Raw genomic sequence first — 25,529 nt, 5'->3', positions numbered from 1 at the left:
GAACACCCTCTGATGTTCTAGGTTAGCGGCGAAATTGTGGGAGAGCCAGAGTGGGGTTATGCCCACGCGAAACAGTTTACCGTGGTTCGTGGTTTTAAAGTGGTACACGGTAAAGTGGTACGTGATAAGTGGATCTCGGTAGTGTGTAGATAAGCTTGGAGAGGCCAGATAGTGGTACACTCTGGCGGTTGTGTGTTACTCCTATCAAGGCAGTAGACTATTGCGTCGAAGATCCATGCCTGTTATTAAATAAGACAATGACACTGCTGGGTACCGTATCCGCGTATACTACTAAAACTAAATACTGAGAAGGGAAAGACAATACATACGTCAATTTGTGTTATTCCATGTCCACGATGCCCTCAAGGACCTTCATCGCTTCAAAGGCAGCAGTCCATCGAACTGTCTTGAGATACTTTGCCACTTCAATAGCCAAACCATGCGGGCAACATCTATGCAGATCTCTACCAATGCTTACCGGAGTACAAGATGCCATATTAGAGATGGTCTGGTGCATCAGAGCCTTTGACTGCGTCTGCAACACATCTTCTCCACCAACGCTATGATGACACCCTCGATGGTTAGCACTCTGCCCTTGTGAGAAATGCACAAAAGCCCAAGTCGTCAAGACCCCGATGTAGATACACCACGGGTAATGGAACATGCCGTTAGCCTTCCAATTCCGTAGGTTCAGCAGACCCTCGCGGATCATCTGTGCGGCATGCCACGTAGCATGACCAGCCGATTCTGGAGATAATCGTACCCATTCCTTCACCGCCCTTATACTTTCTTCGCGCTCTGTGCTCGTTACAACGTGCCCGAAGATCGCCTCAGCACCCGCTGCAATCTGGAGATGACGGATATCCGCATTTACGACAATATGTGCGGTGTGATAGAGAGCAAGAAAGGCAACGTTTTCCTGGCGGAACTCGTGTAGGGACGAGTCTTGATCGATGGTTTGCCTTGCTCCCATAGCGCAGGCATCATACTTTGTCTTCCAGAGCTCTAGTGCCGCGGTCATCCGACAGCGCCAGTTGTTGTCGTCCCCTTGTGCGGCGTTACCAAGGTAGATGGACTGGTTGTGAAAGTGAACCATGTCGTTGCACATTGACATCAAGCCATGCAGGATAAAACTCAGAGATAGGCTGTCCAAGGTCTCGCACCAGATGTTTCCCCCGCCCTCAATAAAGTCCTTTACCATGGTGTTGATCATCGGAGGATCACTGTTAGAAGTTATGGCCTCCCATGCGTCTTCATCCTTGGCCTCCCAAAGCTCCTTGGAGCAAGGGAGATTTACTTGAATAGACTGGGTAGACATGCTTGGCATGAACGAGTAGTAGCTGACATTCTGCGTATCCCACATAAAGATAAACAATATCAAGCTAAAGCAGCTGTTATTAGCGCGTTGAGGAATCCTGAGCAGTCGGGGTATCTTACCGTTTGTACTGCTCGATGTACGCGAATGATTTCCAGTTCTTCTCACGATCTGTCCTCAAGTCGGGAACCATTATCCTGGCCCGGACATGGTAACGGGAAAGTCGTCTTATGGCCTAGTCTCCATGTTAACAACCAAGAAATCAGAAGCAATGGCAGAGTTGGGAGAGAGACTCACGTTGAATAGAAAGGTGTGCATTATTATAGAGTTTTCGCGCTGGTATGCTCCAGCTCGATACATCCCATAGCATTCTAACACCATAAAGGCCTGAAGAATGGAAAGATCAGGCACCTTAATACCACTGAGTCCACTCATGATATATGGTGTCATGGCGTCATACAGACAAACTGAAAGTTGATGGTCTTCTTTTTCTTTATACGTAGCCCCAAGGACAATCAGAGACAAGAGGAATAATGGCTCCGCGTCGAGAACCTCTAGTGTCGGAGTGTGGATCATGGGGTAGCAAGAGTTGAAGTTGGAAAAGAATAAGTCTAGGTAGTCCTGCATTCGGGCGAGGGACAGGTCTGCTGTACTCTCATCGATTGACGTTCCATTGGGATATACAGGTCTCATATCGTTGATGAGTCCGAGAATTTCCCTTCTCTTTGTTTCTGTCAGATAGAGGTTATTGAGCCCCAAGCGTCCGAGAGAGCATAGACTGTCGACTTCTGCGGAAGTACTGCTTGTCTCGTTTAGTTCCTTATTGCAACCTCCTGTTGATTGGAGGTCAGGTAGGTCTGTATCGGAATCTGGAGACTGGCATTCTGTCGGTGTGCGTATCATTGATGAATTGATTGCTGCTGCGGCTTGGACTGATTGGCCCTCCAGATCAAGGCCAAGAGAGTTCTGGGGTAGGAGAGGTAAATCGTCTTGGGCCGTTACCAGACTTAGGTCCCGGAGACTTCCTGGGGACTGCGGATCACCCGTGACATTGAAATGCATAAAGTCAAACGTGGAGTCGTGATACATGTCTCCGAGCTCTAAAAAGCCGAATCCATCTGTGCTCAAGATTCCTTCCTGAGGTTCAGTAGAGGTGAGTCCATCGAACGAGGCAAATGGTTCTGCTGTTTGCCGAACGTTACCAATCGTGGATACGTCGCTCTCTAACACACATTCTTGTGCATGCATAGCTGAGGAGATCATACTAGTACCCGGCCGATGGATTGCCCCTGTGCCCTGCTGGTCCTGCGATGCTGCCAATGGTTGGGCTCTGGATGAGTTCGAAGGCAAGATGAGTCGACCGTGGCGATGTCGCTTAGTCCTGAGTATACCAAGCCCCAACCCGCCAGCTAGCCGATCCTTGCTTGCATGGCGAGCCTTGTGCCGCTCTGGGAGAAGAAGGTTAGCATCTATTCAAAGTTGAGGGATGCGGGCATGGATGTACCAAGGAGGTCACGTCGCTTGAATGATGCGGCACATCTGGGACATTCAAACTCAACGGCAGAATGGTTCAGGGCATGCCGCGCGAGATGGGATGGCCGACTGAAGGACTTGCCGCATCCTGGCTTGGGGCATTGATGTCGCTTTGCTGCATGCCTCCGGGTCCGCACCTCATCATTCCGTGGTTCCCTGGGTTTGAAGTGACCTTCATCCATCTCTCCACTACGAGATTCCATCTGCAGGGCAACTGAGTCGCGATATTGGAAGAATGATGTGTCGGATAAACGTAGTAGCGACGAGAGGTGCGTTAGCCGCTCAGTCCAGCTACTAACCGGTTAGACTAGCCGATGTCGGGCACCTGGAAACCAGGTCTACTACGCTCTAATTGTCTAGTACGCCTTTACAATAAGTCCTTGAATTTAAATTTTTATAAAAGCATTCCGGGGAAAGTCGATAAAGGCCAACTTTTACTGAAGAGATCGGTCTTGTTAAATGAGACTAGTTGAACTATTTCAAACAAGAAGGGAAAGTTTCTCTCTTTCTATGCCCTATGCTTCCCGACCGCTTCAAGGTCACTAAGTGCAAAAAGTACAACCTGGCGTTCCAGTCTGATCCAATAAATAGCTCCGCGCTGACAGGCGACATACCACAGCCAGGCTAATCAGTGTCAATGCCGTTGGGATAGCCCTTGACCTCCTCATGAACCGGAAATGGCCAGCGACCTGGATATTTGGTTACTACCGGCTTGCCCCGAACTTCGTCATATGGCTTCGGAGCCCCAGTGGAGAATTTTGCAAGCAGTTCGGGTGTCGCTCCGCTGTAGTCAACCAGTGGCTTTCGTACGCTTCTATCCCAAGCATTGACCAAGTTTCACGAGTTAGGATGGGCAGAGATTGCAGGGAACTCAACAACTTACCCAGTTACCATGCGCTGCCACGTGAAGTCTCAGTGGCATCTCCACCAGGCAAACAGGACCCGCAGTGATGTTCTGTGCGTCGAGGATGATCAGGTAGGTGATCTCACGCCTCTCGTCTCTCGCCACACACACTAGGTGGCCATCGCCCTCGGGTGCCTCTTTGCTCGTGGGAACGAAACAAGGCTCATGGACCATGACGGTGTCACCGCCTTGCCACACCTTGGACACGCCAGTGTGAGTGTCCACGTGCACTATGCCGTCCCACAAGCCACTGCCCCAGATAACGCCCCAGGTGTGTCTGTAGGGCTTGCCGACATACCTGTCGTCTATGCGGGCCATCTCACCATTGACGTGGCTGAGGACCTGTGGCAGAGCAAGTTTATTAGATTCTGCTTTGGGATCGATGGTGAATCTAACAAGCTTCCCGACCATCCTATTGGGATTCGAGAGCCCCAGCTCAGGGTGAGCGTCTACGAACGACGATAGCCCATCGCCATCGGTGAAGAAAAGGTCAAAGTAGAATTTGCCATTGTCCTCGAAGTGGTTGGAGAAATGTACCCATCCGTGGCCTCTGAAATCGCGTCGGTAATTAATTTGTCAACCCAAGGGTGTAGGCTCTGGCCGGACTTCTTGCTCTGCAAGTACCAGCAGAGAAGTAAAGCTAAGCAGATTGTTAGTATACAACCCTGAGCGCCTAGTGATGGAAGGAACGTACTCCCTTCGTAGGGTGCGATGAAGGCGAGGGGCGCGAATTTGTGAAGACCAACTGGTTTAATGTATCCCAAACCTGTCTGACAGTCTGATCTTAGCATTCAGCTGCCATTAGCAGAGCCTTCTCCAGTCTAGCTGTGAGACGGATGTCTGAAGATGTTTGTAAGCTTGTCCAATCGTAGAGAGCCGGGCTTTGAAGGGACTCTTTCATAATCCCCAGTTGCTGGCTTCCGTACAGGTGGAAGCTTGTCGAGATTATCATAGACCGTGTGGTATGCGCCATATGAGACACCGAGGATTCTATCAGGAACTGAGTCGTTGATTGTTATTTCCAGGCATTCTTGAGAGTTTGAACCGGGCCATCCAATTTCTCGATAAAGGTGTTGAACAAGTCAGGGTGTTGGGCCCCGAAGAGCGATTCAAAGGTGCATATGTGACATACTACAGCCGAAACAATAGTTGCAAAACTAAAGTCGGAGTTTTGCCGAGGCAACTCGTGTCCATCGAGAACTAGCTTGACAGTATCGGTGCTGTAAAAGGTTTCACTGGGGCGATTCCAGCAACTTTCGTCCTTTGACCACAATGATGCAGATGACGGGAGCGGGAATCTGGTGTGCTGAATGGTAAGCAAGGAACACCGTTCCGAACAGTCTAAGAACAAGGCAGCGCTGAGAATGGCAATGGCCGACAGACACCTGAGCTACGATTAGAACTTGCAAAGTGTTCACGCACTGAGCAGATGCTTCACCTGTTGAGCGTCTCGTGGTGTACCCATTCCATGTACTTTGGTTGCTCGGGAGCCTCCAGATCTCGGATAGCCTCGTGAGCAAGCTATAAGCAAATCAGCCTTGAGCATGAAGTTTAAATATCTGGGATACAGACAGACATAACCTGACTGAGAGTTTGTATTGAACGCCCCATCCGCAGAGTTTCCACTAAACGCATCAAGATAATACATCTAGAGACTAGTTTGCAATGGCCACAGTTGACCTCTGGTGTCTTTGTTATGGAAGAGAGCCGATTGACCGTGCTTTGAGACTGTGTTAGCTATAAGTGCCTTCGAAATGTGCAGATGAGATACCCAGTCGTACCTTTCTCATTAACAGCAAGGCCGCCAAGTGTAGACTCTGTGCTGCAGTCGGCTCCTTGGCATACAGAGCCCCGCATGCCATTATCTTGATCAAGAGAGGCGCTTCAAGAAACCTTTGGCTGATGGGTACAAAAGCAACGTAGAGTATCACGTCAGCAACTTACCTGGGGTGGAAATGATATTAAACGTCGGAAGATGCACGATGGGCATGTGCGGGGCCATACACTCGAAGAAGCCTCGAACAAATCGAGTGACGGCAAACTTGGATGGAAACCGGTAACTTAAAAACCGGTCCAATGCGGTGACAGCCTCGTAGTTTTGCTTGGCTCTCTGATACTGCTCGTCCTCAATGTAGAAGGCGCCTCTCTTTCGGGTGGGCAACTTGCCATCGAGGTACTGCTGATGGGAGAGGGAGGAGCCTGCAAAGGCGTGAATCCGATCCTTTGGTGGTTCTGGGGGACTATATCTGGAAGCAGCAAGACGTCTGGTCCGATCAACTGCGATATAGCGGGATCAGCAAACTGGAAATCTCCCCATATGTCCAACATGTCTGCTGAAGTCACGGTGGGAGCATCGAGCCCCAATAGCCTGTTCTCTCGAGAAAAGGAGTCCCCGAAACTCTCGTATACCGCGCTGGTGACGTCGGAGCCCTGCGACAGGCTTGTTCCTAGGGTACTCATCCGTCGTGGCTCTTTATCGCTAGCGGTGCCATCTAAGTCGGTCTGTTCTTGTATCGAGGCGGCACGGCGCGGTGGCAAGCTGCTGCCACTTCGGCTATTGTCGTTACTCGGCGTTCGCATCTTATCGGGGTGAAAGTTCCTCGTATGGCGAGTGATGACATCCTTGCGGAACGAGGGTAACTTGCAGTATAAGCAGGAGAACGGCTTGTCTGCCCGGTCTGCAGGGTATTTCTTAATGATACAGGTCCTTCTGCTGCCAAAAGGTGAGACTCACGGCTTTTCTGGTGGCGTTTTAGATGCGCCTGACGATTGAACTTGGACTTACACTGCGTACAGTTGAAGACACGCGAAGCAGCAACGGGGCTGGCATCACCTCGTGGCTCCGCATCTGGCGATTCTGCCAACACCATGTTGGGTCATGTAGTATGCAACAAGCGTCGGTGGTACGGCATTGAAGTCATCACAAGATGCAAAACAGAAGTAGGGTGATCCGTGATGAATTGACCATGCAATGACAAGTCGCAATCATAAATAGTCCATTAGCAAGATAATGTGACTGGCGAGGCGAGATTGCGGTAGGAATGCGCGTTAGCTGGTGTCGAGATGGGGTTACCGTCCCGCAGAAGACAGAGTGGCAAGGTTAGGGGAAAGCAGTGACCCAGTGGGTTTGCCTGGTGAGCTGTCTTTTGTATGTTGCTACTGTAAATCCCCCGCACCGGGGTTCATCGAGGCTAAGGAACCCTGCATCAGGATGGCTGATCAGCGAGATGCGGGGAGGGCATTTTCGGGACCTATGGCTTTACGTATCAATAGGGTCCCTATTAGTTCTGGGGTGAATCCCGTTTGCTGTTTGTGATTAGCAAGGCTTGATGGGTCCCGGAAGGTGGTGCAGTGAGGGGGGCATTCACCCTGTAACGAGGGGGCAGATTAGAGTTTTTAGGTTTGGGCAGTAAGTCCCGCTGACTAATCTCACTTCCGGATGTGGCATACCTTGGCCTTGATATCTGCAGCAAGAAGACAGGTATAGAATTAGATAAAAACTATAGTTAGGCACTATTTTAGTATTTTACTGAGTCTAAGATAGAGTCGCAACAGACCCGAGGCCTGCTGCTTACACCACGCTCTGTCCTTCGCCCTGTTAACATGGGGCCTCGGGTCTGCCGAGGAGATGAAAGAGCTTACTATTGGCACACAATCAGTATCTTGGGTGACTAGCAGCCGAGGCTCTCGGGAAGTGATAAAGGCGTATATGTATGGCGGTCATAAATACTTATCTGGAACTATAATGTTAGGCCAATGGTCTGGGAAAATACTATATAAAGTCAGCACGCTACAGAGTCCTCAGACAGCCATCTTCATCTTCCATAAGTCCAACCTGCACCAGCAAAGCTTAGAAGCAAACCTCACTAAACTTTCAAAATGGTAGCTTTTCGAGACGTTGATATTACCACCTATGATGGCTTGACCTTGAAAGGAACCTTCTACAGTGTCGGGCCCAAGAGGCCTTGCATTATCATGACCCATGGGGTGAGTTGGCCAATGCCAATTCGATATAGATCCTAACAAAAGGTTACAGTTCTCTGGTCATCGAGATCATTTCCTGCCCGAGCTCGCGGCCAAGTTCAACGACGCTGGCTACGGAGCACTGGTTTACGACAATCGATGCTGGGGCGAAAGTGAAGGTCTTCCTCGCTGTGAAGCCGATCCAGTGAAGCAGACGCGGGATTATCTCGACGCCTTCAACTTCGCTGCAGCCCTTCCAGAAGTCGATCCCACCAAGATCGTGTACTGGGGATCCAGCTTGTCTGGAGGCAACGCCATTTGCGCCGCTGCCATGAGCAAAGGCCTGGCAGGAATTATTTCACAAGTCCCGTTCGTGTCCGGCGGTTCCATGGCTCGCATCACCGGAGCACCAAAATCAGTTTTGGTCTCTCACCGCACTCCCAGCTCAGAGATCCAGATCCCGATCTATCCCAACTCTGTCGAGGAGGTACAAGATGGGACCAGCAAGGCTATTCTCAAAGATGCTGGAGCGGTTGGGTTCGCAGAAGAAATGACCCGAAGAGGGTACAACTTCGACAAGATGGCGACTCTTCAGAGCCTGACCAACACGATCATGCACGAGCCAACGGGCGTTATTCATCATATCTCGCCGACACCGCTGCTGATGGTTGTGGCGGATGATGATGAGTGCACTTATACGCATTTGCAGCTGGAGGCCTATGAAAAGGCACTGCATCCCAAGACCCTGAAGATTATCAAGGGAGCTGGCCATTTTGATCTATACTATGGCAAGAGGTTTCAAGAAGTTGTTGACGTGCAGCTCGAGTTTTTGAAGAGCATCTTTTAGTAGTAGAAAGACTAGCCGAGGCAATACCTATGTAGAGTGCAAGACAGGGTAGACTAGATCTTTGAATAGAATAGAGTACATCCTTTTTTACCTATATTGCGCTCAAGATAACAAATGGTTGCCTCCAGACTACTATAAAAAATAAAGGATCAAGTTGTGGGCCAGATGAGCTTATATCACTAGAGAACCCGGCAGCAGAAATCGGTACCCAAGCAGACAAGGACATAATTTATTGGTCAATGTTTTGAGTTTCGGATCGTGAGGACCCCATATTTCGTCGGAGGCTGCGGAACATCTCTTCTATCCGAGTGCGAGCGTAGTCACACTAACCTGCTTTTGAGTGGCCTTCCCCGCAATCATCCCGTAGCTTCATCAATCCCTTTCGGCATTCTTCACAAACTCTCAGTGCAACAATCCCCAGATTCATCATTTCAACGGACAGTCCTTGTGTTCTTGATCGACCCTCATCCCCAATAATGCCTCCAGCGCCGAAACCTGTAACACGGTCCAAAGCGAATCATAAGCGCTCTTTGCAGGCGTGTTTGATCTGTCGGTCAAGAAAAGTACGATGCGACGTTTCAGTCCATGGCCAACCATGCACGAATTGCTCTCTAGACGACAAGGATTGTCAATTATCGCGAGCTCCGGCTGTTTGGTAAATATGAAGCCTCTTCGCTCCTCTGCTTATCTCGATTGACACGTCTTTTGTAGGACCCAGAAGGCTTCCGAAAGGCGAGTACTACGGAATTCGGTTAATGTAGCCAACATCCGAAATAGCGACGTCGCCTCGAACGCGACTGAGCAATTGAGTCTCGATAGCCATTTATTGCTACCGCAGTTCACAAGCTCTGAGTCCTCGTTACATGCAGTGGGAGCTGGTGGGCCATGGCAAAATTGGGCCATGGACTCTCTGGACTTTGCATCCATACCCGAGCCTGCCGCATTCGATAGCTGGAGCCCCTCCATGCCCACTGAGAAGCAGCCTCGATTGGATCCCGTTGGTAAGTAGCTCTGTGACTCTATATGCAATATCCGATGTCTAATAGCATCAAAGTAAACATCTTTGAGCAGAGTACAGGGTCACCGAGTGATATGGGTAGTACAAAGGATGGGGTCGTTCTATACTCCTACTTCCAGTTTCTGACTGTCGGGAACCTTCATGCTATTCCCTATCAAGATGTCACCTATCTCGAAGCTCAAGGATGCTTACATGTTCCTAACCCTCTGATCTTGGATGCTTTTATGAAGGCGTACTTTACATACGCCCATGTATTTATCCCTCTTATTGACGAGGGAGAGTTCTGGGAAATGTTCTCTCCAGCCGCAAGTAGCTCACAAAGGAGCACGATGTCACTTCTCGTCCTTCGGGCCATGCTACTCGCTACCAGTGCTGTATGTTGCTTCTAGGCTTCCTGTCCAGCTTCGGTGATTTTAATGCTAATAATCGCGTTAGTATGTTCCTCTTCCTGTCCTGCGCCAACTTGGATATCATGATATATGCTCTGCGAGGGCTGATCTATATCGAAAGGCAAAGGTGAATCCAAATTCCCATATGACAGCCCAAGGCTGACAGTGTAAAGCTTCTGTTTGACATGGAGGCCGAGACAGCTCATCTGCCACTTGCTCACGCTGCATTAATGCTCATGAACTGGGTTCCTGAATCACCTACGACCACTGCACCTGTACCGTACAGAACATGGCTAAGCCTCGCGATCCATCATGCCAAGCTCATCAATGCGCACCGTCACGCGGGAATATGTGACCTTGGAACATCGGCAAACGAACCACGGTCAAAAACACTTCGAAGGCTTTGGTGGTGCTGCATCATCTGCGACAGATTATCATCTCTCGCTTGCCGCTTCCGTCTTCAGATCACACCTGATATGCTCGACATGGAAAACTGCGTCCCGCTGGGTTTCGCGGATCTACAGAGCGAGATACATCGATCCAATGTTCTCTCGCCTGCGACCAAGCGTCAACTTATATCTCTGTTCTCCAAGACCCTGAGCCTGTTGATGCTATTAACAGAAATTATTCCAATCGCATACCCTTTCGAGACACAGCTCGAGTCAAGTCCAGACTTCTCGGTACAGGAAGAGGAGAAAGTCAGAAAGTCTTGTGATCTTCTTGAGGAGTGGTATAATACAGCCAAGTCAGAGTTCCCTCCCTTTCACAAGCCCATCTCATCGGAGGGAAGTGATTCAGCCAGTTCCATCGCTGTACATACAAATCTTATGTACATCTATTACTAGTACGTTCTGAATCCATGTTTTCTAAGGAATAGATCCTGATATTATTCAGCACGTCTTGCATTGCTCTTTGCAATCGCAGAGTCTTCTCGCAGGTTTCTGGGACAGGCAGCCCCGACTTTCATCGCGAGGATTTCCAAGACGGCAACAGAAATAATGAGATTCGCGGAGATATCGAAGACTCGGTTCAGAGTCTGTCAAAATGCATAGGCTCCTTGACAGGGTCTGGCCTGATAAAGTATCTTCCCATCACAGTGTAAGTAACCCCATTTCCCCTTCCATTTTGTTGTAAGCGTGTATACTGACTATATCGCTACAAAGTTCGGGCTGCCTTGCGATCCCCCTCGCGTTGCATCATATGAACACAAGTCTATCATGTGAAGACGAGTTAGCCCCGAGCCATCTCGAAGGTTGGCCTATTTTTAGTTTCGATCCTACACAAAGACAGCTTCGAGTCATACTAGACGCAAGCGACACTTTCTCAGCTCAATACTATGGCTCCCAGTGGGTCAAGGAAGCAGCAGAGCACGTCGCCAATCTAGCCAAATCGTTCAACAAGCTTTCATTACAGTCAGGTCAAGAGGCAATGAAAGACTGGGTCGACATTCTTGTGAGGCATCCAGAAGTATATCTGGGACTTGCTTGGACTGTGGATATGTGCATCAATCGGAGGAAGCTACCTGAAAATCAAGACTTCCCTTTATGTCTTCGCAACGATGTAGAGAGGCTTAACGCAGCCCCTGAGAAGGTAGACCATGGGACGTTAGACTCTCAGTCTTTGGATGGACAGAAGGACATTCAGCTGACGCAGTCACTAGATTATCTTTTAGGTATTCAGGAACCCATGATTGGCGTTCTGTAGGACATCACGATGCAATCTTTAAAAAAAAATCGATCATCAGTTATTAAACCTTGTGTATTTCTCAACCAGAGGGAATTCATTCGCCTGCCTGTTTCTTTCTCCTATTCGGCCTTCATAGCAAACGGGCACCCAGGGCCACTCCACTCAGATCTGATATACTGGCAATACGCTTGATCACTCCCCCTGATATCGTCTTTCCTCGCCTTCGCCTTTTCTACGTCCAGCGTCTCAATCTTCTTCCAAAATGACTCCCGCGGGTCTGGTAGGAGTGTCTCAGCAAGGCTCATCGCTGTTCCAACGAAAAGCACAATCAACCACTGGAAGATGGGGTTAACAGGCTCGACCCGCATTGCCTGAAGAGTTGTAGGAAGTGAAAGAGCTTTGACTATCGACACTCCTAGCCATCGGAAGCCGTAGGGGAAGTATCGGAAAGCGAACTGGTTAAAGATGGCCAGGCCGATGTATTGCATTTTGATGTCGAACTCGCGTTTCTCATTCTCGTAGTCTTCGCAGAATTGGATACAGCCCTCAAAGTCTTTAGGATATCCGTAGACAGAGTTTCCGTCCTCTCTGATGAATAGCGGCGTCATTTCCCGCCAAAAGTGGTGAGCCGCAATTTTCTCTTTCTCAGTGAAACCCGATAGTCCCAGCCGAAGACGCAGACGGTGCATGAGTACAGCACTAAAAGTAGTGACGTATAGAAAGTCTTCGTTGAACGAGAAGTTGCCGGGGTAACGACGCGCCAGAGACATATGAAGGTTGTTGATATGCTCCACTGCATCTCGACATCGTTGATCACTTGGTCCATAGTGCCACCACGTCATGTTGTAGTTTTCGGTGTCTTCGACGCGCTGAGCTCCGCGCTTGACAACCTTGCCGCCGTCTGAGCGCCAGACAGTTTCGCAGCCATGGGTCGTGATGATGAAGTTGGGAAATGTAAGGGCGTAGATCATGTTGTTCATGAAATCATTTGATCGGTAGCAAGACATGAGCCTCCACATGAGCTCATAGTCGGTCTCTGGATCAAGGCTGTTGATAGTGTCATTGAGCCAATGATAACCCCCAGGGGTTATTTCTTTAGACATGATTGATGAGAGGAATGAAGCAAGACAGGTTTGGTAGATTATGTTGTGAATGTAGTTCTCTTTCGGGAGTTTTCATCTATACACGTTGTCTATATCAATGTTTTCAATCAACTGCACCAACGCTCTCCGTAAATTGATACGATATCGTACCGACAGTTCCCCGTGGGGAAACACACGGCATGGTGAACTCAAACGCGAACGCCGCTGACTAAGCGGTTCTCGTACGTCTCTCGAACCTCCGAGATCTGTCAAGTACCTCCCAACTACCGAATCTCAGATCCGATGCTGCTGCTCATACTGATGTGCGCGATTCTCATGATCCCTTCTAGTTACTGAGGCACAACAACGGAGTTACTGGCAATCGCTCGGTCACTGTTGTCATGGCGTCAAAAGGGCTCATCTTATGGCGCGCGTCGCGTTTTATCACTTTACGTCATAGGCTTTTATGACACCATCATATTGAGATTACCATTGTGTCTGCTCAAACCACCGCTGGGAATCACTGGCAAAGAAATGACCCAGCTCAAGCTCATCCCCAAACCCAAGCGTTGATGTTTCCCATGTCGGCATCGTTGATAGCAAATCCGACTCCATGTCAAAATTAGTAGGGCCCCCTTCCGCCGTCAAGTATGATCCCAAAGATTCATTATTAATATCGGTTTGGGTCGTGGTGCTCGCATCTAAAAAGCTGTCAATGACAAGAATTGTAATCAGGGTCAATGAGGAATACTGACCCCAGGCGCTCACAATCCGGAGAAGTTGCTGTACGAATCTGACGCAGCGGAGGACAAGAGTGTTGTTGTCGCTGAGCTTCAAAAGAGCCTCGCAAGTCTTGCCGAGATATCGTTTCGCACTTTCGGCGTTCCCGACTTCCACGCCGAGAGATATCAACAAGCTACCGAAGATCGCCAACGCTGCACTGAAGGCTGTTTCATGAGTCAGATCACCATAAAGATCAGCAAGGTTAGTGACTTACCATAGTAGAGAGTGAACCACCAAGCCCCAACCAAATGGCGTCCATGATCAGGCCTGGTCAATATGGTATAAATAATATCTATGATGTTTTCCGCCACTTGCACAAAGACTCTGTCAAAGTTGGCATGCATGCTGTTGATAGATCCCGGATGGCGATATGGCGTTTTGGCCTCCCTGAGCAGACTACCCAGAGACCGAATGAAAATTGGGCGATGGAGGAGGAGTTGGACGTTGAGGTATCTGAGTGTCAAAATGATCCTGAACTTTTCGCGTAATGGATCCTGGATATTTTCATCCGTATTATCTGGCATGTTGTCAACAGACCGCAAACCAAGTTGTTGAGGCAAGCTATTCTGCCAGTCTGAGAGCTCTTGGCCGAACTGGATCATGGATGTCATTGTGGCTGTATCTGATGATTGGTCTTCGCATCCAAGATTACTACCATAGAGTGAGCCAATGATTCGCCCCATGATCCTGTAGAGAGTTCTAGACACGTTGTGTCAGTGGATCGCCATCAAGGGACGGTGGCTTCTTACATTGAGGCGTTGTAGAATGTCGTGCTCATTTTATGGACTCCATTGGAAGCCGAGGCCGGCACTGGTATTGGCTGCGGAAGATCTAAGCGGATGTACTCTTCTGGTATAGCACATGGGCGGCCAAACGTGAGACTCAGACTTCTACATAGTTGTGTCAGCTTGAACATCATATTGACCATAGTAGACTTGTCTGATGAGAAGACTAACCTATCAAGTAAGATGCACCCGAACCAAGTGCGTTTCCTTATCTCTTGTTCGAGAGGAGTGAATTTGGACGCAATATCTCTTGAGTGAAGTCCGATAGACATGGCAGCTTTGACGGCAAGGCCGTGGATAGTCCACGTATGAACCGACTTGTGCGTCCCCTGGAGATATTGACTCGTGAGTAAGAGGTACTGAACTATACAATGTCAGTTCTAGAACGCGAAGTGTAATTAGAGGAGGTCATCTACCTGTTTCAAGAGTTGTTCCCCTAAACATCTGTGTATGGCAAAGCTCCTGGGCTCTGCGATAGTAAACATCCGACTCCTCAAACGTAGTCTCGCTACCCGAGTCCTCCCAGCAAGAAGTACAAGTTGCCATTGCAAGGATCATATTCAGAAGGCCAAGCCATGTCCGACGAACGTTACCTCGGAAGCCACTTGCCCGGAATCGTTCATAAGTGTCGAGAAACACTTGCTCGTGTATGTACGGAAACAATAGCCCTGTGTTGTCAAAGTAGGCTCGGATGAGACGTTGCATGACCTCATCTGGTGGTAAGAGGTTGGCGCCAGCCTTTTGGGGCTCGGTCGAGGTTGTTGGAAACGCGTTTAGATTACTCACTAGTCCACCTTCATAGGCACTGTACTCTGATGCTGGTGTTAATGAAGTCTGATTGACGTGCTGTGTCCTTTTTGTGTCTACAGCTCGTAATATATGCCGCATGAGTGCGATGTTGGATGACGGGCCTAGAAAGTATGAGTGTTGGAGGACGTCAACAAGGGGTACAGACCGTATTGGCGTACCAAAGAAACCGCAGTCTTGCTCATCTACGAACGAGACGGCCATGCCATCAGTCATGCTCTGGCCAGCGCCATTCTCGGGTATCTCATCAATGTTGACCACAACATTTCCAGGTTGGTGATGAAGTGGAAGTGTGACATCTTGCCTTGAATTTCCAGAAGTTTTGAGTGTACCCTCAACTAAGTTCAATCTAATATTATGCTGTTCGATGTTTGTTTCCAACAGCTTCACCTTGGCTTCCAGGGCAGCAAACATACTAAAGGCATTTTCATGTCAGACAATTCATTCACAACAGTCCAGGGTAGTGAGAGAGACGCCTTACTCTTTTGGGACTAGAAGATTAGCTGAGGTTTCTTGCTGTTCATAAGAACAATCGAAGCCCAGCTTATCGCACGTGTCACATCTCGGTCGCACTCCATTACACTAATCTCATCAGTCAGCCATCCAATAACGCGTAAGATACAGACTCTACCCGTGATTTGCGGATCCTGCACGCCGAACAAGCCAACGCGACTCGGCGTCTCTTTGGCGCGGGCTCCGACGCGTTTGCTTTTGGCGGCTGAGACGTTCCGCTTTTGGCCGAAGCTGGTGGAGAGTCATCTCGGGGGGTCATGTTCAATGGTACGATTGGGAGATGCAACAACGAGCGAGCGAGTAGCACTTGATCGGGGCAACATTGGGATGGGCCGATTTTTGTATCCAGGTTGACAAATCTTGTCTCCGCATTTCCCCAGAATTATTGAGACAGGAAACCGGGGGTCACGGCACTTCTAAACTCTGTTCAATCTTTGGTTTAGGCTGTGGTGATCAAACCAATGGGAAGGGCGTGTTGTCTTCCGTCTCCATCTCGCTTCTGACGCTTCTGGGGTTCGAGGTTACGCCTCTGTTACACTGGCGCAAATGCAAGTCCCTCAATTGGCTCAGAGACTGTCGCAGTGTCCATTTGACCATGCTAGCTCCACTTTCGGGGCACCATCGGGACGAACGGCACAAGATGCTTATGTATCAAAAGAAGCGCAAGACATATACTTGTACTTTATGCAGTGAGCTTTAGTCGTCGAAGAATTATAGTGACAAGTAATTAAGCACAGAACACCAAAAAAATCACAATGAAGGTAGCTTGGCAACGATTGATCCGATTCGTCTCTACCGACGGGCGTGTTTTGCGTGGGGAGCCCATCCTCCCGAACCCCGACTTTGATCTTGGAGATACCACTGAGGAGACGAAACTCCAAGCTCGAGTCATCGAGGGAGATGACCTTTACGACACAACTGGTGCCACTCATGTTACAGATGAAGTGGTCACAGTAAAAACTTTGTTAGGACCCCTTGTTGCTAGCGACGTCTCGATTCTCAGATGCGTGGGACTCAATTATGCTACACACAGTGAGTACTATTTTTTATCAAGCTATGGCACTAGTTAGAGGAACTGCCTTAAAGACTCGTATTGACACGGGAAAGTTCGTGAGGCTGGACGCAAGCAACCGCCTTTTCCGTCCATCTTCTTCAAGCCATCAACAACAATACATGACCATGGAGTCAACGTGGTGATCCCCAAAGTCGCCCAGGATGACCAAGCAGACTACGAAGGAGAACTGGTGCGTGTCAAACTTCATTACAAGAGTTGCTAGCTAACATGTCTAGGTCGTGGTCATTGGAAGGGATGCCAAGAACGTCAAGGAGAGTGAGGCCCTTGACTACGTTGCTGCCTATACAGCAGGCAACGACATCTCCTCTCGAAAATGGCAGAGAGATCCAAATCTCGCAGGCGGAGTCCCCCAATGGGGATTTTCCAAGGGCTTTGATACCTTTGCGCCTCTAGGTCCCGCTCTAGTTTCAAGCTCTTTGATAGCAGCACCCGAGAAACTCCATCTCCAGACAATTGTGGACAAGGAAACCCGGCAGGATGCAGGACTAGATGACCTTGTCTTTTCCATTCCCCGATTAATTGCGCATCTATCCTCTGGAACTACACTGCAGAAAGGAAGTGTTATTATGACGGGCACTCCAGGAGGTGAGTAACTCTAATGCGTGATTTCATATGAGTATGAACTGACATGTGAATGTGTAGGTGTTGGTGCTGGATTGAAGCCAGCGAAATACCTTGTACCTGGAACTCAGATGGAGGTCAATATCACTCAGATTGGTACTCTTAAGAATGGCGTCGATTTCGAGTAGTCAGGTATCAATGGGCATAAGGAGAAATAGATACATAGAGCTATACAATGAAATAGATACGAGGACAATCAAGCTACTGTCACATCTATAGTGTATGAAGTTTAATGTTACTCATGTCACCTGGCGAAGGGGCTAGCGTATGTATAGAGGAAGACAAAGTGTTATTCAGCCTCCAGGGTCGATATAAACTAACTGTCAAGAGAGTGACAAAGAAAAGAACAGCAACAACAACAATAACACAGTGAACCAATCATAACAAAGAGAGAAAGGTCTCGCTACTACCTAGGGCCCCGGGTACTCTATGGTAAGCGAAACGTTTTCACTACTATTGGGCCAACAGCCCAACTAGATAGAGGTCGCAGCAACGCGCTGGATGAGGAATTGGGGTGCAGGTCCAGAGGCATCAGACTGATAAGCCAGATGAGGAGCAGCAACAATCAAGGATCCAGTGCAAACCAAGTCTCCGAAGTTGCAGAAAACGAGGGTTCGCTCTCGTGGGTAGTTTGGAATGCGACCAAGATTCTGCAGGTTCTTGGTGTATCCGAACAGGACGGTGCCGACGACCTTGTTGCGGACAGAAGTGCTGAGATCCTCAATGCTGGCTGCAGCAAGAGCAGCGCCTTGACTGTACCCTCCGGCAACAATCTTGGCAGAAGGGCACTTTGAGTTTGCAAGGTTGAACAGCCCGATCATCTCTCTGATGGCTGCCGAAGAGGTTCCTCGAGGAAGGGCGTTGTCTCCGAGGGTAGCACGGTATGCTCCACCAACCTATGGTTCAAGCGGTCAGGAAGTTGAAACGGGATGTTATGTAGAGAAGGTACTTACTCCTTGGATCCAGACTCCGTTGCTACCGTAGTTGCTCTCAAGCACAGAGGCAACACGAGGACCAAGTGTTCCCTATCAAGCCAGTCAGATCAATCTCAGTCGCTGGACACAAACAAAACTTACCAAGTTTCCAAGCTCAGTGGAACCGCGAGCGTAGATGAAAATAACAGGGGGACAAGCAGATGAAGCGCCGTTGGAAAGATCATCGCGAGTGATGCTTCCGGATTGACGTTTCTCGAGCTCGGCAAGAACTTCACGCTCAGAGAGAGGGCTGGAAGTAGGCAGAGCGACAGACGCAGCGGCGAAGAGTGAGAGGATGGCGGTGAACTTCATGATGGATGTGAGTTAGTGATTGGACTGAGGTGTTCTTGTGAGTTGCCCGTGATTGTGGAATGATTGAGATGCTTGCGAGGTGAAGAAACTCATTTCAACGGGACAATCAGGTCTATTTATCTTATTTCCTCGACCTTCGCCTTCTTCACTGTTTTCCTCTATATTTACACTCAATTTAATTTATCATCTTGCAATTTCTTCATCTCATCCGCCTACCTCCCAAGCCTTCTCCAAACCTCGGCTCCATTCCACGAGGAGGGGAAGCTCGTACACACAAACATCTCCCCTTACTCATCATGAGACCAAGACCCCGCACTTCAGAACACCACCATCAGCCTCTTCAACGAATCACTTAATTAAGGACTGTCTCAGGAACTATTGCACTAGAGTATGATTTCTCGGAGCTTCGTTACTCTGCATCGTTTTAGGAAATACCAACAAACTCTAGCAATCTCACGATGCGGAACTCTGCCGAGTTAAAGATCACTAGCTCCCTTGGTTAGTGTTGTTTGAATGGCGGGAATATTTTAAAGAAGGGGCGCTAATCCAGGGTGAGATGATCTTGCGAAAATAGCTAAACACCATGATTATACCGAGGTCATCTTATTGGAGCAACTGGGGAAACGATCAGCGGATGGAGGTTAACAGCCAAGATATTACCACTTAGATCAATGATTTAGCGGTCAAAGACTCATAGTATTACTCATGTGTATTACTGCATGTAAGTCTGAACAGGTATTAAGACGATGAAAGAGAGAACCAACCTCGGCACGTTCATTGAGTCGTACTTGGCAGTGAGCTTATGCGTAATTAAACCAATAGCGAGAGCTCGGGACCTCTTGGAAGTGCCTCATAACTTAAAGTAATCATTAGCCTGGAAACGTTGGTCAGACTTAGACCAGTGGACTACTCGGTTGTGTATTGTGAAATTCGAAGTGTTCATCTGGTCTCCCCCTCACTGCTATACCGTAGTTTTGCCTCTCACTGCTGCGTACTCATTGTTGAAGCTGCCCGGAGTATCTACCTTAAGGGCCAGACGTCGACGGTACCTGGTAGTTGTGCAGGGGTGTGCAATGAAATTACGAAAGGCTGGCTGTCCCCCTTTGGCACTACTGCTTCGTGGATGGCAAGAACGCAACGATTGCAGTCTGGATTGTGCTCCCGTTGGAGTGAACTAGGTTCTCTCTGCTGGAATAAGCTCACAGCCACAAATCTCAACTGCAATAGCACTTCTAGCCCACAACTGTATTGGAGTGAACAAAGGACGCAAATTGGGCTATGCCAGCAACTACTTAGCGGCCAGAGATTTGGGCTTGCTTGCTAATTGACATATTTGGTATATAGTATGTATAGGAACCGAGTCGTATATCATATTGCGAGGTGACTAGACGTGGACCTTAGATATAGGAGGGATGAAAAGTCGGTTCAGTGTCTATTCTAGATCATTACTCTGGACCATGTTTCATGCTACTTTGTCGCCTTGCATCTTTGCATTAACTGCCCTCGGGCTCCTGATCTCAATACTGATATATGCATTCAAACAGATAGAGACGCGAAATCTGGTATTTTGCAAGCCACTCATTGTTTGGCTGTGGGATGTGTATGAGGCATCAGCGTGTGTGAAGAAGCGCGTGATGTGAGCCATCAGCTGTGGAGACTATCAACTCAAAATAACACTCTCATAAACTCAGTTCGGAGCTTTATCTCGAGTTGAGCTCATTCATCACCTGTGATCGCAGCCTAAAGCTTAACCTAATAGGCGGAAGTCATCTCATAGTTACTTGAGTTGAGAAGGTCTCTTACCCCAGGCTCCCTCCAAAAGCCATGGCTGGCCGATACATAATGTGGCTCTCATGACTGGTTGAGTTGTCCTGGTCTCATGCAATCTGTTCAAAGAGAATAATCTGGACAGGTAGCTCTTGAGGCAGCAAACTCTGTCGACTTAGCAGCCAATGAACTCAAGTGAACTTGGGCCAATGATTGATTGAGTTTGACCACAGTTGCTGTCATCGTAGAGCTTATTTTTGGGCTTCCCTTAAGCTTTGCACCCCAAAGAGTTCTGGCAGTAGGCATCCTCCCGTTTGCCAGTGCTCAACTGCTTGTCCATTTAAGTTTTCAATCATAATACCAACTTTCAGACACAAGCCTCATCCGCGAATGACGCATCTACCTACAAACCTAGATATCGTGCAACAAGGCCTGAACAGTTACTGTAGAATAAGCTTTGGTATGCTGAAACCTAGCTGATGATTCTTTTACAGGACGTCATGGGATATAAAACGCTGCCCCCTCTACATTCGCCGCCACAATCCAACTCAGCATCATCAAAACCAAGGATCTTTCGAGACAACAACAAAGTACGTCCGACCATCAACACCCTCTCTGGTCCCGTCATGATCAACACACTATCTCTCCAATCTATCTTATTTTTCGTTTCAGCTTGTCTGGCGACAGATGTCCACGTTGCCTGGCGTCTCGAGCATGAAACGAAGGCCTCAGCATTGGTAGCGGTAGACACCAATGGCACTGTCATAGCGGAGACATGTGGCAGCATCATTCACGCCAGGGACCCGATCGACTTCTCATATCTTGATGAAAACGATGGAAGTGGTAAATTCTTCATTGGCAATGCCACCTACATGGTTCACAGTAACCCTCTGTGGTCTGGTGGACCTGCATGCTCCCGCACCTTCAACCGACATCACACTCTTGTGCAGTGCTCAGGAATCAGCTGGGATGCTCTTGGTGCCATTGTTGACGAGCCAAGAGACTGCTTTGCTAAGGCTCCCACGGATGGCGAACTGATGGACCTTCAGAGCAGAGAATTGGACGAGACGGGTCAGATGCAGAAGCGAGGCTGGTGGCAGAAGTTCAAAGAGCATGCGCGGCAAGGCGCGGCAAGGACTAGGCTAGAGCTTGTTGGCGATGGTAAGTGTTGACCAACTACCCCCTCAATATGACATGACAGTCACTAATGCGACTGCACAGGCAATCCTCGCCAGCATTACTACCACATACAGATATCGGTATGACAACACCCCTGTGTCTTGGCCAACAGTATATTGTAACATTTGTACTGACAAAACCCAGGAAACCATAGACTGCGGCCCAAGCTCGGGCTGTAGCGTGGGCAGGTCAGATTCGGAGTCCCGCACTATCTCGGCCAGTTACAACATCAACGGCCCGGAGAAAGTCTGGGGAAGCATGAACTTCGGCGTCAGCAAGTCATGGTCAACTGGCAATTCCTACACCTGCAACGGGGTCAAGAATGAAACGGTCTGCATTTGGTACAACGTCGCCCACACGACATGTAAGTTACCTGGCATGTAATACGTACCTGAGATGATGCTGACCAAGATCAGACCATGTAAAATCCTTTACGATCCCGTTTGGAGGGTATAAAAACCAAGAAAAGGTGGAAGAATATGACATCTCGTCTCCCAATAAGAAAAACAAAGGTGGACAGTACTACTGCGTTGTCGGTAACTGTACATTCAATGGTGATAATTGGTGGGACAGGGTGGGTCGGAAAGGCGTTGCTTGAGATTGCGGAAGAGGGGGGGGGGGGGGCAATTGCATTCTCAGCTCACCTGGGAGTTTGCCAGGTTGGCAGTATCTTTGTTAGTTCCGAATTGTGAATTACTGATTGAAACTCATATCTCATTGCTCTTACTCAAGCGTACCTCGAAGATCATTTGTAAGATGTATACGTGATGATTGCATCGCAGTCGTAGTTCATCAGTTATGAGGACGAACGTCGACTGTCGAGAAAAGCGTGGAGGAGTTTCACTCCGAGTGGGGAGCTCAAAACATTTGTGACTCATTCAGGGCCAATCCCTTGCTTGGAGCTTCCCTCGATTTGTTGTCGGCACTTCGGGTGCATGATGGCGCTCTGAACTTTGTATCTGCCACTGACTGGCTTGTTAACCAATGTAGGGAATCTATGAGCATGGCTTGCAGGAACTCAGAGACGAAGCGGGGATCTGATGAGTGCTAGCGACTTAGAGGACTTGAGACCATTGACTGTTCACTGTGATAGGTACCATCATTAAAATTAACCTTCTAAGTATGGTTGTCTATGTATAATTCTGATCATGGATAAACCGCGCCTGTTGTTGGTGCTGTTAGGCATTGGAAGTCAAGCTCCAGACTCCAAGGCACTGAAATACTGTAGTCTTGTTGACAGCCTAGCTGAAATTGATCCCATGTAACGACTGGTATGTCTGTTGTCGGGTTGCAGATTTGGGCCGTGTCCTCAATATAAAATGTGTCAGGCATGAATCCAGTCAGAGTAGCTGCAGCGGGTAGTAGGCTACTATATTCAATTTCCTTTTGGGAATCACAGACGCTGGGCTGTGGAGGATAGTGGTCGATGGCGGGATGCCCTTCACTGAAGCCTAGGCCTACTGGAGCATACCCTTCGTGGTAGCTCGGTGTTCCACCACAATTTTGAAAGTCTTGAGGCTTTTGAGTATCTTCAACGTCCATAAGCAGGCTTCCATTGTTGGGGCTGCAAACCGGATCTGAAGCATCAGCACATCCAATATCGACAAAGACCTCGCCCTTGAGAGGCGAGCCATGGCTTGATCGCGACGGCTTTGCCTCACTGCTGAGACCTGAAATCTTCTCGATCATTGTCAACACTGTTCGTCCCACCGCCCACACTTGTGCCAAATCTTTTGTGGCTCCTAAGCAAGTGCTTAGTCGTCGGTGGGTCAGTCTACTGATTGACGGAGACGGCGTATTCGACACGTGTAGGTGTATGACAATTGCTGAGAAAAGGCTGTGGACGATGAATGGGGGACAGCGGCGTAACTGTTGGCCGTCGCTGAGGGCTTCGATAATCGAGGTAATCATGTTTGCTGCGCGAACAGTGCCATCTGGTGATCCGTAAGATTGTTTTGTGTCCTGCAAAGTCTTTCTGTTGCGAGGGGAGCTTGCTCGATATAGCAGACAACGGGCGCTGAAGTAATGCAAGTATAGTATGCCAGACCAAAAGTGGTGCTTTGGTCTCTCCCATCGCATGGTGACAGGGCACTCTTGGTTCCATTGGGATAGTGCTGTGCCAATTGAGGTGATGTCATTGCAGTCTTGACCATGCCTGGATAACTTGGAGTATTTCGACGCGACAAGTCCGATCAGCCTACACAGCTTCACGTACTGGATGAAGAATTCCACGTGAATATAATTGGGTGGGTATGTGTCGATATTGTTCCCATCATGCTCAATGAAGTCATCGTCGGTTATCATATCGACGTCGCAATCGTCGAGATTGATGGATACTGATTGTCCCAGGCCAACAGCCAAAGCGCGATCTCGTGTAAATAGCGTCCACCATATTCGCCTGCGAAGCCTCTTTTCGCTTATCGACAGACCCGAATTTCCCATGTTGCGATGAAGACCGAAGTTCTGAGCCACAGCGATTGCGGATTGACTCCAATAAAACATGTTCTTGGATATGTCATCAGGCCCAGCCCAGTACCAACCCATCAATAGCATTGATTGAATCAAGGTCATTCGGTCGCGCTCGTAGTCGGCATCATAAAGGGCTTTTGCTCGTCGATAGAATGTCGCAACGGCAGTTGAAGTTGATCCATCAACTCTCAATTCCGAGTTCGTGCTAATCCTGGCGCCAGCCAGTAAGACACACTGAAGGAGCAGCATTGAAGGAGGATTTGTAGGATCTCGGTATTGTGACATGAATTTTGTACGATTTATAACAGGTACAATCGGGTGAACCCAAGAAAAGTAGGTCTCTATCAAGTCGTCGCAAAGCGTTTTCGGTGGCAGTACAAAGGCGCCTCTTCGTTTCAGGATTTGTATCTCGAGAGGGTCCAGCCCAGCAGGTATTGACAGCGCGAGTGTATCCTGAGGCATCGGGAAATGGACAAGGCTTTGGCTTTCGCGAAGGAGGAGGTCAAAGCCCGCAGATTCGCCAATGTAAATAACTTGGCCTGCCGATGTGATAGGCAGAACATTGAACTTTCTTGGTAGCACAACTTCATCTTGCTGGGAACTTGGTTGATAGGCCTGAGAACTTGACGCCCGCGCACTGATACTGTCGCTTGGAAAACCTCGCTGTGCTCTAATCTTTGTCAGCACGTACGACAATGAAACGGATCATTGAGACTCATACGTTCTATGCCCTCTTTTTCCGCGGCTGGTCAGAATGCTCACTAGGGGTTCCTCTATGCCTGGAACTTGACACTTTATATTAAATGCAGCGCAATTGGTGCAGGGAATCCCTTTGCTCAGAGCATCACATCGAACCTTTCTTGTATGACACGTCTGAAGAATATGTGAGATTCATTACAAGATGAGTGGCACGCCAGGTCACCTACTAAGCAGGCTCGAAAAGATCGAATTTTGAGTTGTCTGCACTTGTTAATTCCACCAGTTCGGCTAGACGAGACTGTATGTGCATACCTCCGTTGTCGCGGTTTTTGAACTGATGTAGCCATGGCCGGTATCTGGAGAAAGGAAAATAAATGACGGTCAATTCCTGTTTGCAATGATAGGCGTAATATGCAGAGCCCCTCCATCATTCCCAAAGTGCACACTAGCCGCGTTATATGTTGAAACACGGCCATCAGCAGACGAAAGATCGTCGCTCAGGCGCCTGCTCTAGCGCTAAGGGCGTTTGCACTACTGTACCCCGCACTATCGGATGCTATGTCTAGCTCCGGGGAGAGCTAGGAGGGAACGGTACGTGCCCGAGGGTCGGGTATGACCGACTTTTGGGCCAGGGATAGCGCAATAAGATTCACCTCTTCGGAAATTTGGGACCACGTAACGGGGAGAGTGGTGTCATGTTGGTTTCCCCTCAGAACGCTAGCCGGCAATAAACTTCAGCTAACCGCTGCAGGGGGATACAATCCCTACAAAAGTCCTTGTTCGGCAGCTGGTACCGCCGGGTTTACTG

General features: G+C 48.8%; 11 protein-coding genes across 14 annotated transcripts; 4 read left to right on the top strand and 7 right to left on the bottom strand.

Annotated features, from left to right (window-relative positions):
- Window positions 1-80: 80 nt before the first annotated feature.
- Window positions 81-3,085, bottom strand: FVEG_03388 (hypothetical protein). Its single transcript, XM_018891001.1, has 4 exons — window positions 2,820-3,085; window positions 1,613-2,763; window positions 1,438-1,550; window positions 81-1,382 (listed from the first exon to the last, which is right to left on the bottom strand). Exons 1-4 carry the CDS (start codon window positions 3,049-3,051, stop codon window positions 341-343), a joined length of 2,538 nt encoding a protein of 845 aa, XP_018747433.1. The 5' UTR covers window positions 3,052-3,085; the 3' UTR covers window positions 81-340.
- Window positions 3,086-3,283: 198 nt separating this feature from the next.
- On the bottom strand, window positions 3,284-4,269 carry FVEG_03389 (hypothetical protein). Its single transcript, XM_018891002.1, has one exon. The coding sequence runs from the start codon at window positions 4,161-4,163 to the stop codon at window positions 3,720-3,722; it is 444 nt and encodes a 147-aa protein (XP_018747434.1). The 5' UTR covers window positions 4,164-4,269; the 3' UTR covers window positions 3,284-3,719.
- Window positions 4,270-5,551: 1,282 nt separating this feature from the next.
- FVEG_15257 (hypothetical protein) lies at window positions 5,552-6,622 on the bottom strand (the record flags this gene model as incomplete). The annotated part of the gene is made up of 3 exons (XM_018904381.1): window positions 5,552-5,645; window positions 5,697-6,430; window positions 6,487-6,622. 2 exons carry the CDS (start codon window positions 6,620-6,622, stop codon window positions 5,814-5,816), a joined length of 753 nt encoding a protein of 250 aa, XP_018747435.1. The 3' UTR covers window positions 5,552-5,645; window positions 5,697-5,813.
- Window positions 6,623-7,631: 1,009 nt separating this feature from the next.
- Window positions 7,632-8,562, top strand: FVEG_03390 (hypothetical protein; the record flags this gene model as incomplete). The annotated part of the gene is made up of 2 exons (XM_018891003.1): window positions 7,632-7,739; window positions 7,789-8,562. 2 exons carry the CDS (start codon window positions 7,632-7,634, stop codon window positions 8,560-8,562), a joined length of 882 nt encoding a protein of 293 aa, XP_018747436.1.
- Window positions 8,563-8,949: 387 nt separating this feature from the next.
- Window positions 8,950-11,860, top strand: FVEG_03391 (hypothetical protein; the record flags this gene model as incomplete). Of its 3 annotated transcripts, none has more annotated exons than XM_018891006.1 (8): window positions 8,950-9,217; window positions 9,274-9,563; window positions 9,617-9,954; window positions 10,016-10,096; window positions 10,143-10,813; window positions 10,864-11,067; window positions 11,133-11,559; window positions 11,630-11,783. In XM_018891006.1, the coding sequence occupies exons 1-8, from the start codon at window positions 9,039-9,041 to the stop codon at window positions 11,639-11,641; spliced, it is 2,202 nt and encodes a 733-aa protein (XP_018747439.1). In that variant the 5' UTR covers window positions 8,950-9,038. The 3 variants fall into 3 exon arrangements, with proteins under 3 accessions (XP_018747439.1, XP_018747438.1, XP_018747437.1); XM_018891005.1 differs by having other exon boundaries at window positions 11,133-11,573; window positions 11,630-11,720; XM_018891004.1 differs by having other exon boundaries at window positions 11,133-11,860.
- Window positions 11,775-12,758, bottom strand: FVEG_03392 (hypothetical protein; the record flags this gene model as incomplete). Its single annotated transcript, XM_018891007.1, has 1 exon — window positions 11,775-12,758. The coding sequence occupies one exon, from the start codon at window positions 12,756-12,758 to the stop codon at window positions 11,775-11,777; it is 984 nt and encodes a 327-aa protein (XP_018747440.1).
- Window positions 12,759-13,153: 395 nt separating this feature from the next.
- On the bottom strand, window positions 13,154-15,916 carry FVEG_03393 (hypothetical protein; the record flags this gene model as incomplete). 2 transcript variants are annotated; one of them, XM_018891009.1, is made up of 9 exons in its annotated part: window positions 15,744-15,916; window positions 15,594-15,694; window positions 15,274-15,527; window positions 14,722-15,216; window positions 14,477-14,669; window positions 14,270-14,410; window positions 13,735-14,219; window positions 13,493-13,684; window positions 13,154-13,438 (listed from the first exon to the last, which is right to left on the bottom strand). In XM_018891009.1, exons 1-9 carry the CDS (start codon window positions 15,882-15,884, stop codon window positions 13,224-13,226), a joined length of 2,217 nt encoding a protein of 738 aa, XP_018747442.1. In that variant the 5' UTR covers window positions 15,885-15,916. The 2 variants fall into 2 exon arrangements, with proteins under 2 accessions (XP_018747442.1, XP_018747441.1); XM_018891008.1 differs by having other exon boundaries at window positions 13,224-13,438; window positions 14,722-15,527.
- Window positions 15,917-16,326: 410 nt separating this feature from the next.
- On the top strand, window positions 16,327-17,516 carry FVEG_03394 (hypothetical protein). The gene is made up of 4 exons (XM_018891010.1): window positions 16,327-16,657; window positions 16,733-16,869; window positions 16,916-17,285; window positions 17,343-17,516. Exons 1-4 carry the CDS (start codon window positions 16,381-16,383, stop codon window positions 17,447-17,449), a joined length of 891 nt encoding a protein of 296 aa, XP_018747443.1. The 5' UTR covers window positions 16,327-16,380; the 3' UTR covers window positions 17,450-17,516.
- Window positions 17,517-17,794: 278 nt separating this feature from the next.
- FVEG_03395 (cutinase) lies at window positions 17,795-18,607 on the bottom strand (the record flags this gene model as incomplete). Its single annotated transcript, XM_018891011.1, has 3 exons — window positions 17,795-18,217; window positions 18,275-18,346; window positions 18,398-18,607. The coding sequence occupies 3 exons, from the start codon at window positions 18,605-18,607 to the stop codon at window positions 17,795-17,797; spliced, it is 705 nt and encodes a 234-aa protein (XP_018747444.1).
- A 2,393-nt stretch (window positions 18,608-21,000) lies between these two features.
- On the top strand, window positions 21,001-22,151 carry FVEG_03396 (hypothetical protein; the record flags this gene model as incomplete). Its single annotated transcript, XM_018891012.1, has 4 exons — window positions 21,001-21,535; window positions 21,596-21,633; window positions 21,698-21,917; window positions 21,970-22,151. 4 exons carry the CDS (start codon window positions 21,001-21,003, stop codon window positions 22,149-22,151), a joined length of 975 nt encoding a protein of 324 aa, XP_018747445.1.
- A 548-nt stretch (window positions 22,152-22,699) lies between these two features.
- FVEG_03397 (hypothetical protein) lies at window positions 22,700-25,068 on the bottom strand (the record flags this gene model as incomplete). Its single annotated transcript, XM_018891013.1, has 2 exons — window positions 22,700-24,692; window positions 25,034-25,068. 2 exons carry the CDS (start codon window positions 25,066-25,068, stop codon window positions 22,700-22,702), a joined length of 2,028 nt encoding a protein of 675 aa, XP_018747446.1.
- Window positions 25,069-25,529: the final 461 nt, after the last annotated feature.

This window comes from Fusarium verticillioides, chromosome 5, assembly GCF_000149555.1.
Source record: "Fusarium verticillioides 7600 chromosome 5, whole genome shotgun sequence".
NCBI classification, from domain to species: domain Eukaryota; kingdom Fungi; phylum Ascomycota; class Sordariomycetes; order Hypocreales; family Nectriaceae; genus Fusarium; species Fusarium verticillioides.
This window is presented reverse-complemented; position numbering and strand designations above follow the sequence as displayed.

Bases quoted from the DNA above. Each gene is read 5' to 3' on its own strand.
- FVEG_03389 (XM_018891002.1), bottom strand. From the start codon at position 4,163: ATGGTCGGGAAGCTTGTTAGATTCACCATCGATCCCAAAGCAGAATCT.
- FVEG_03388 (XM_018891001.1), bottom strand. From the start codon at position 3,051: ATGGAATCTCGTAGTGGAGAGATGGATGAAGGTCACTTCAAACCCAGG. The intron at 2,764-2,819 runs GTACATCCATGC...TTCTTCTCCCAG, and splicing joins CAAGCGACGTGACCTCCTTG to AGCGGCACAAGGCTCGCCAT. The intron at 1,383-1,437 runs GTAAGATACCCC...CAGCTGCTTTAG, and splicing joins TACATCGAGCAGTACAAACG to CTTGATATTGTTTATCTTTA.
- FVEG_03394 (XM_018891010.1), top strand. From the start codon at position 16,381: ATGAAGGTAGCTTGGCAACGATTGATCCGATTCGTCTCTACCGACGGG. The intron at 16,870-16,915 runs GTGCGTGTCAAA...TAACATGTCTAG, and splicing joins CAGACTACGAAGGAGAACTG to GTCGTGGTCATTGGAAGGGA. The intron at 17,286-17,342 runs GTGAGTAACTCT...GTGAATGTGTAG, and splicing joins TATGACGGGCACTCCAGGAG to GTGTTGGTGCTGGATTGAAG.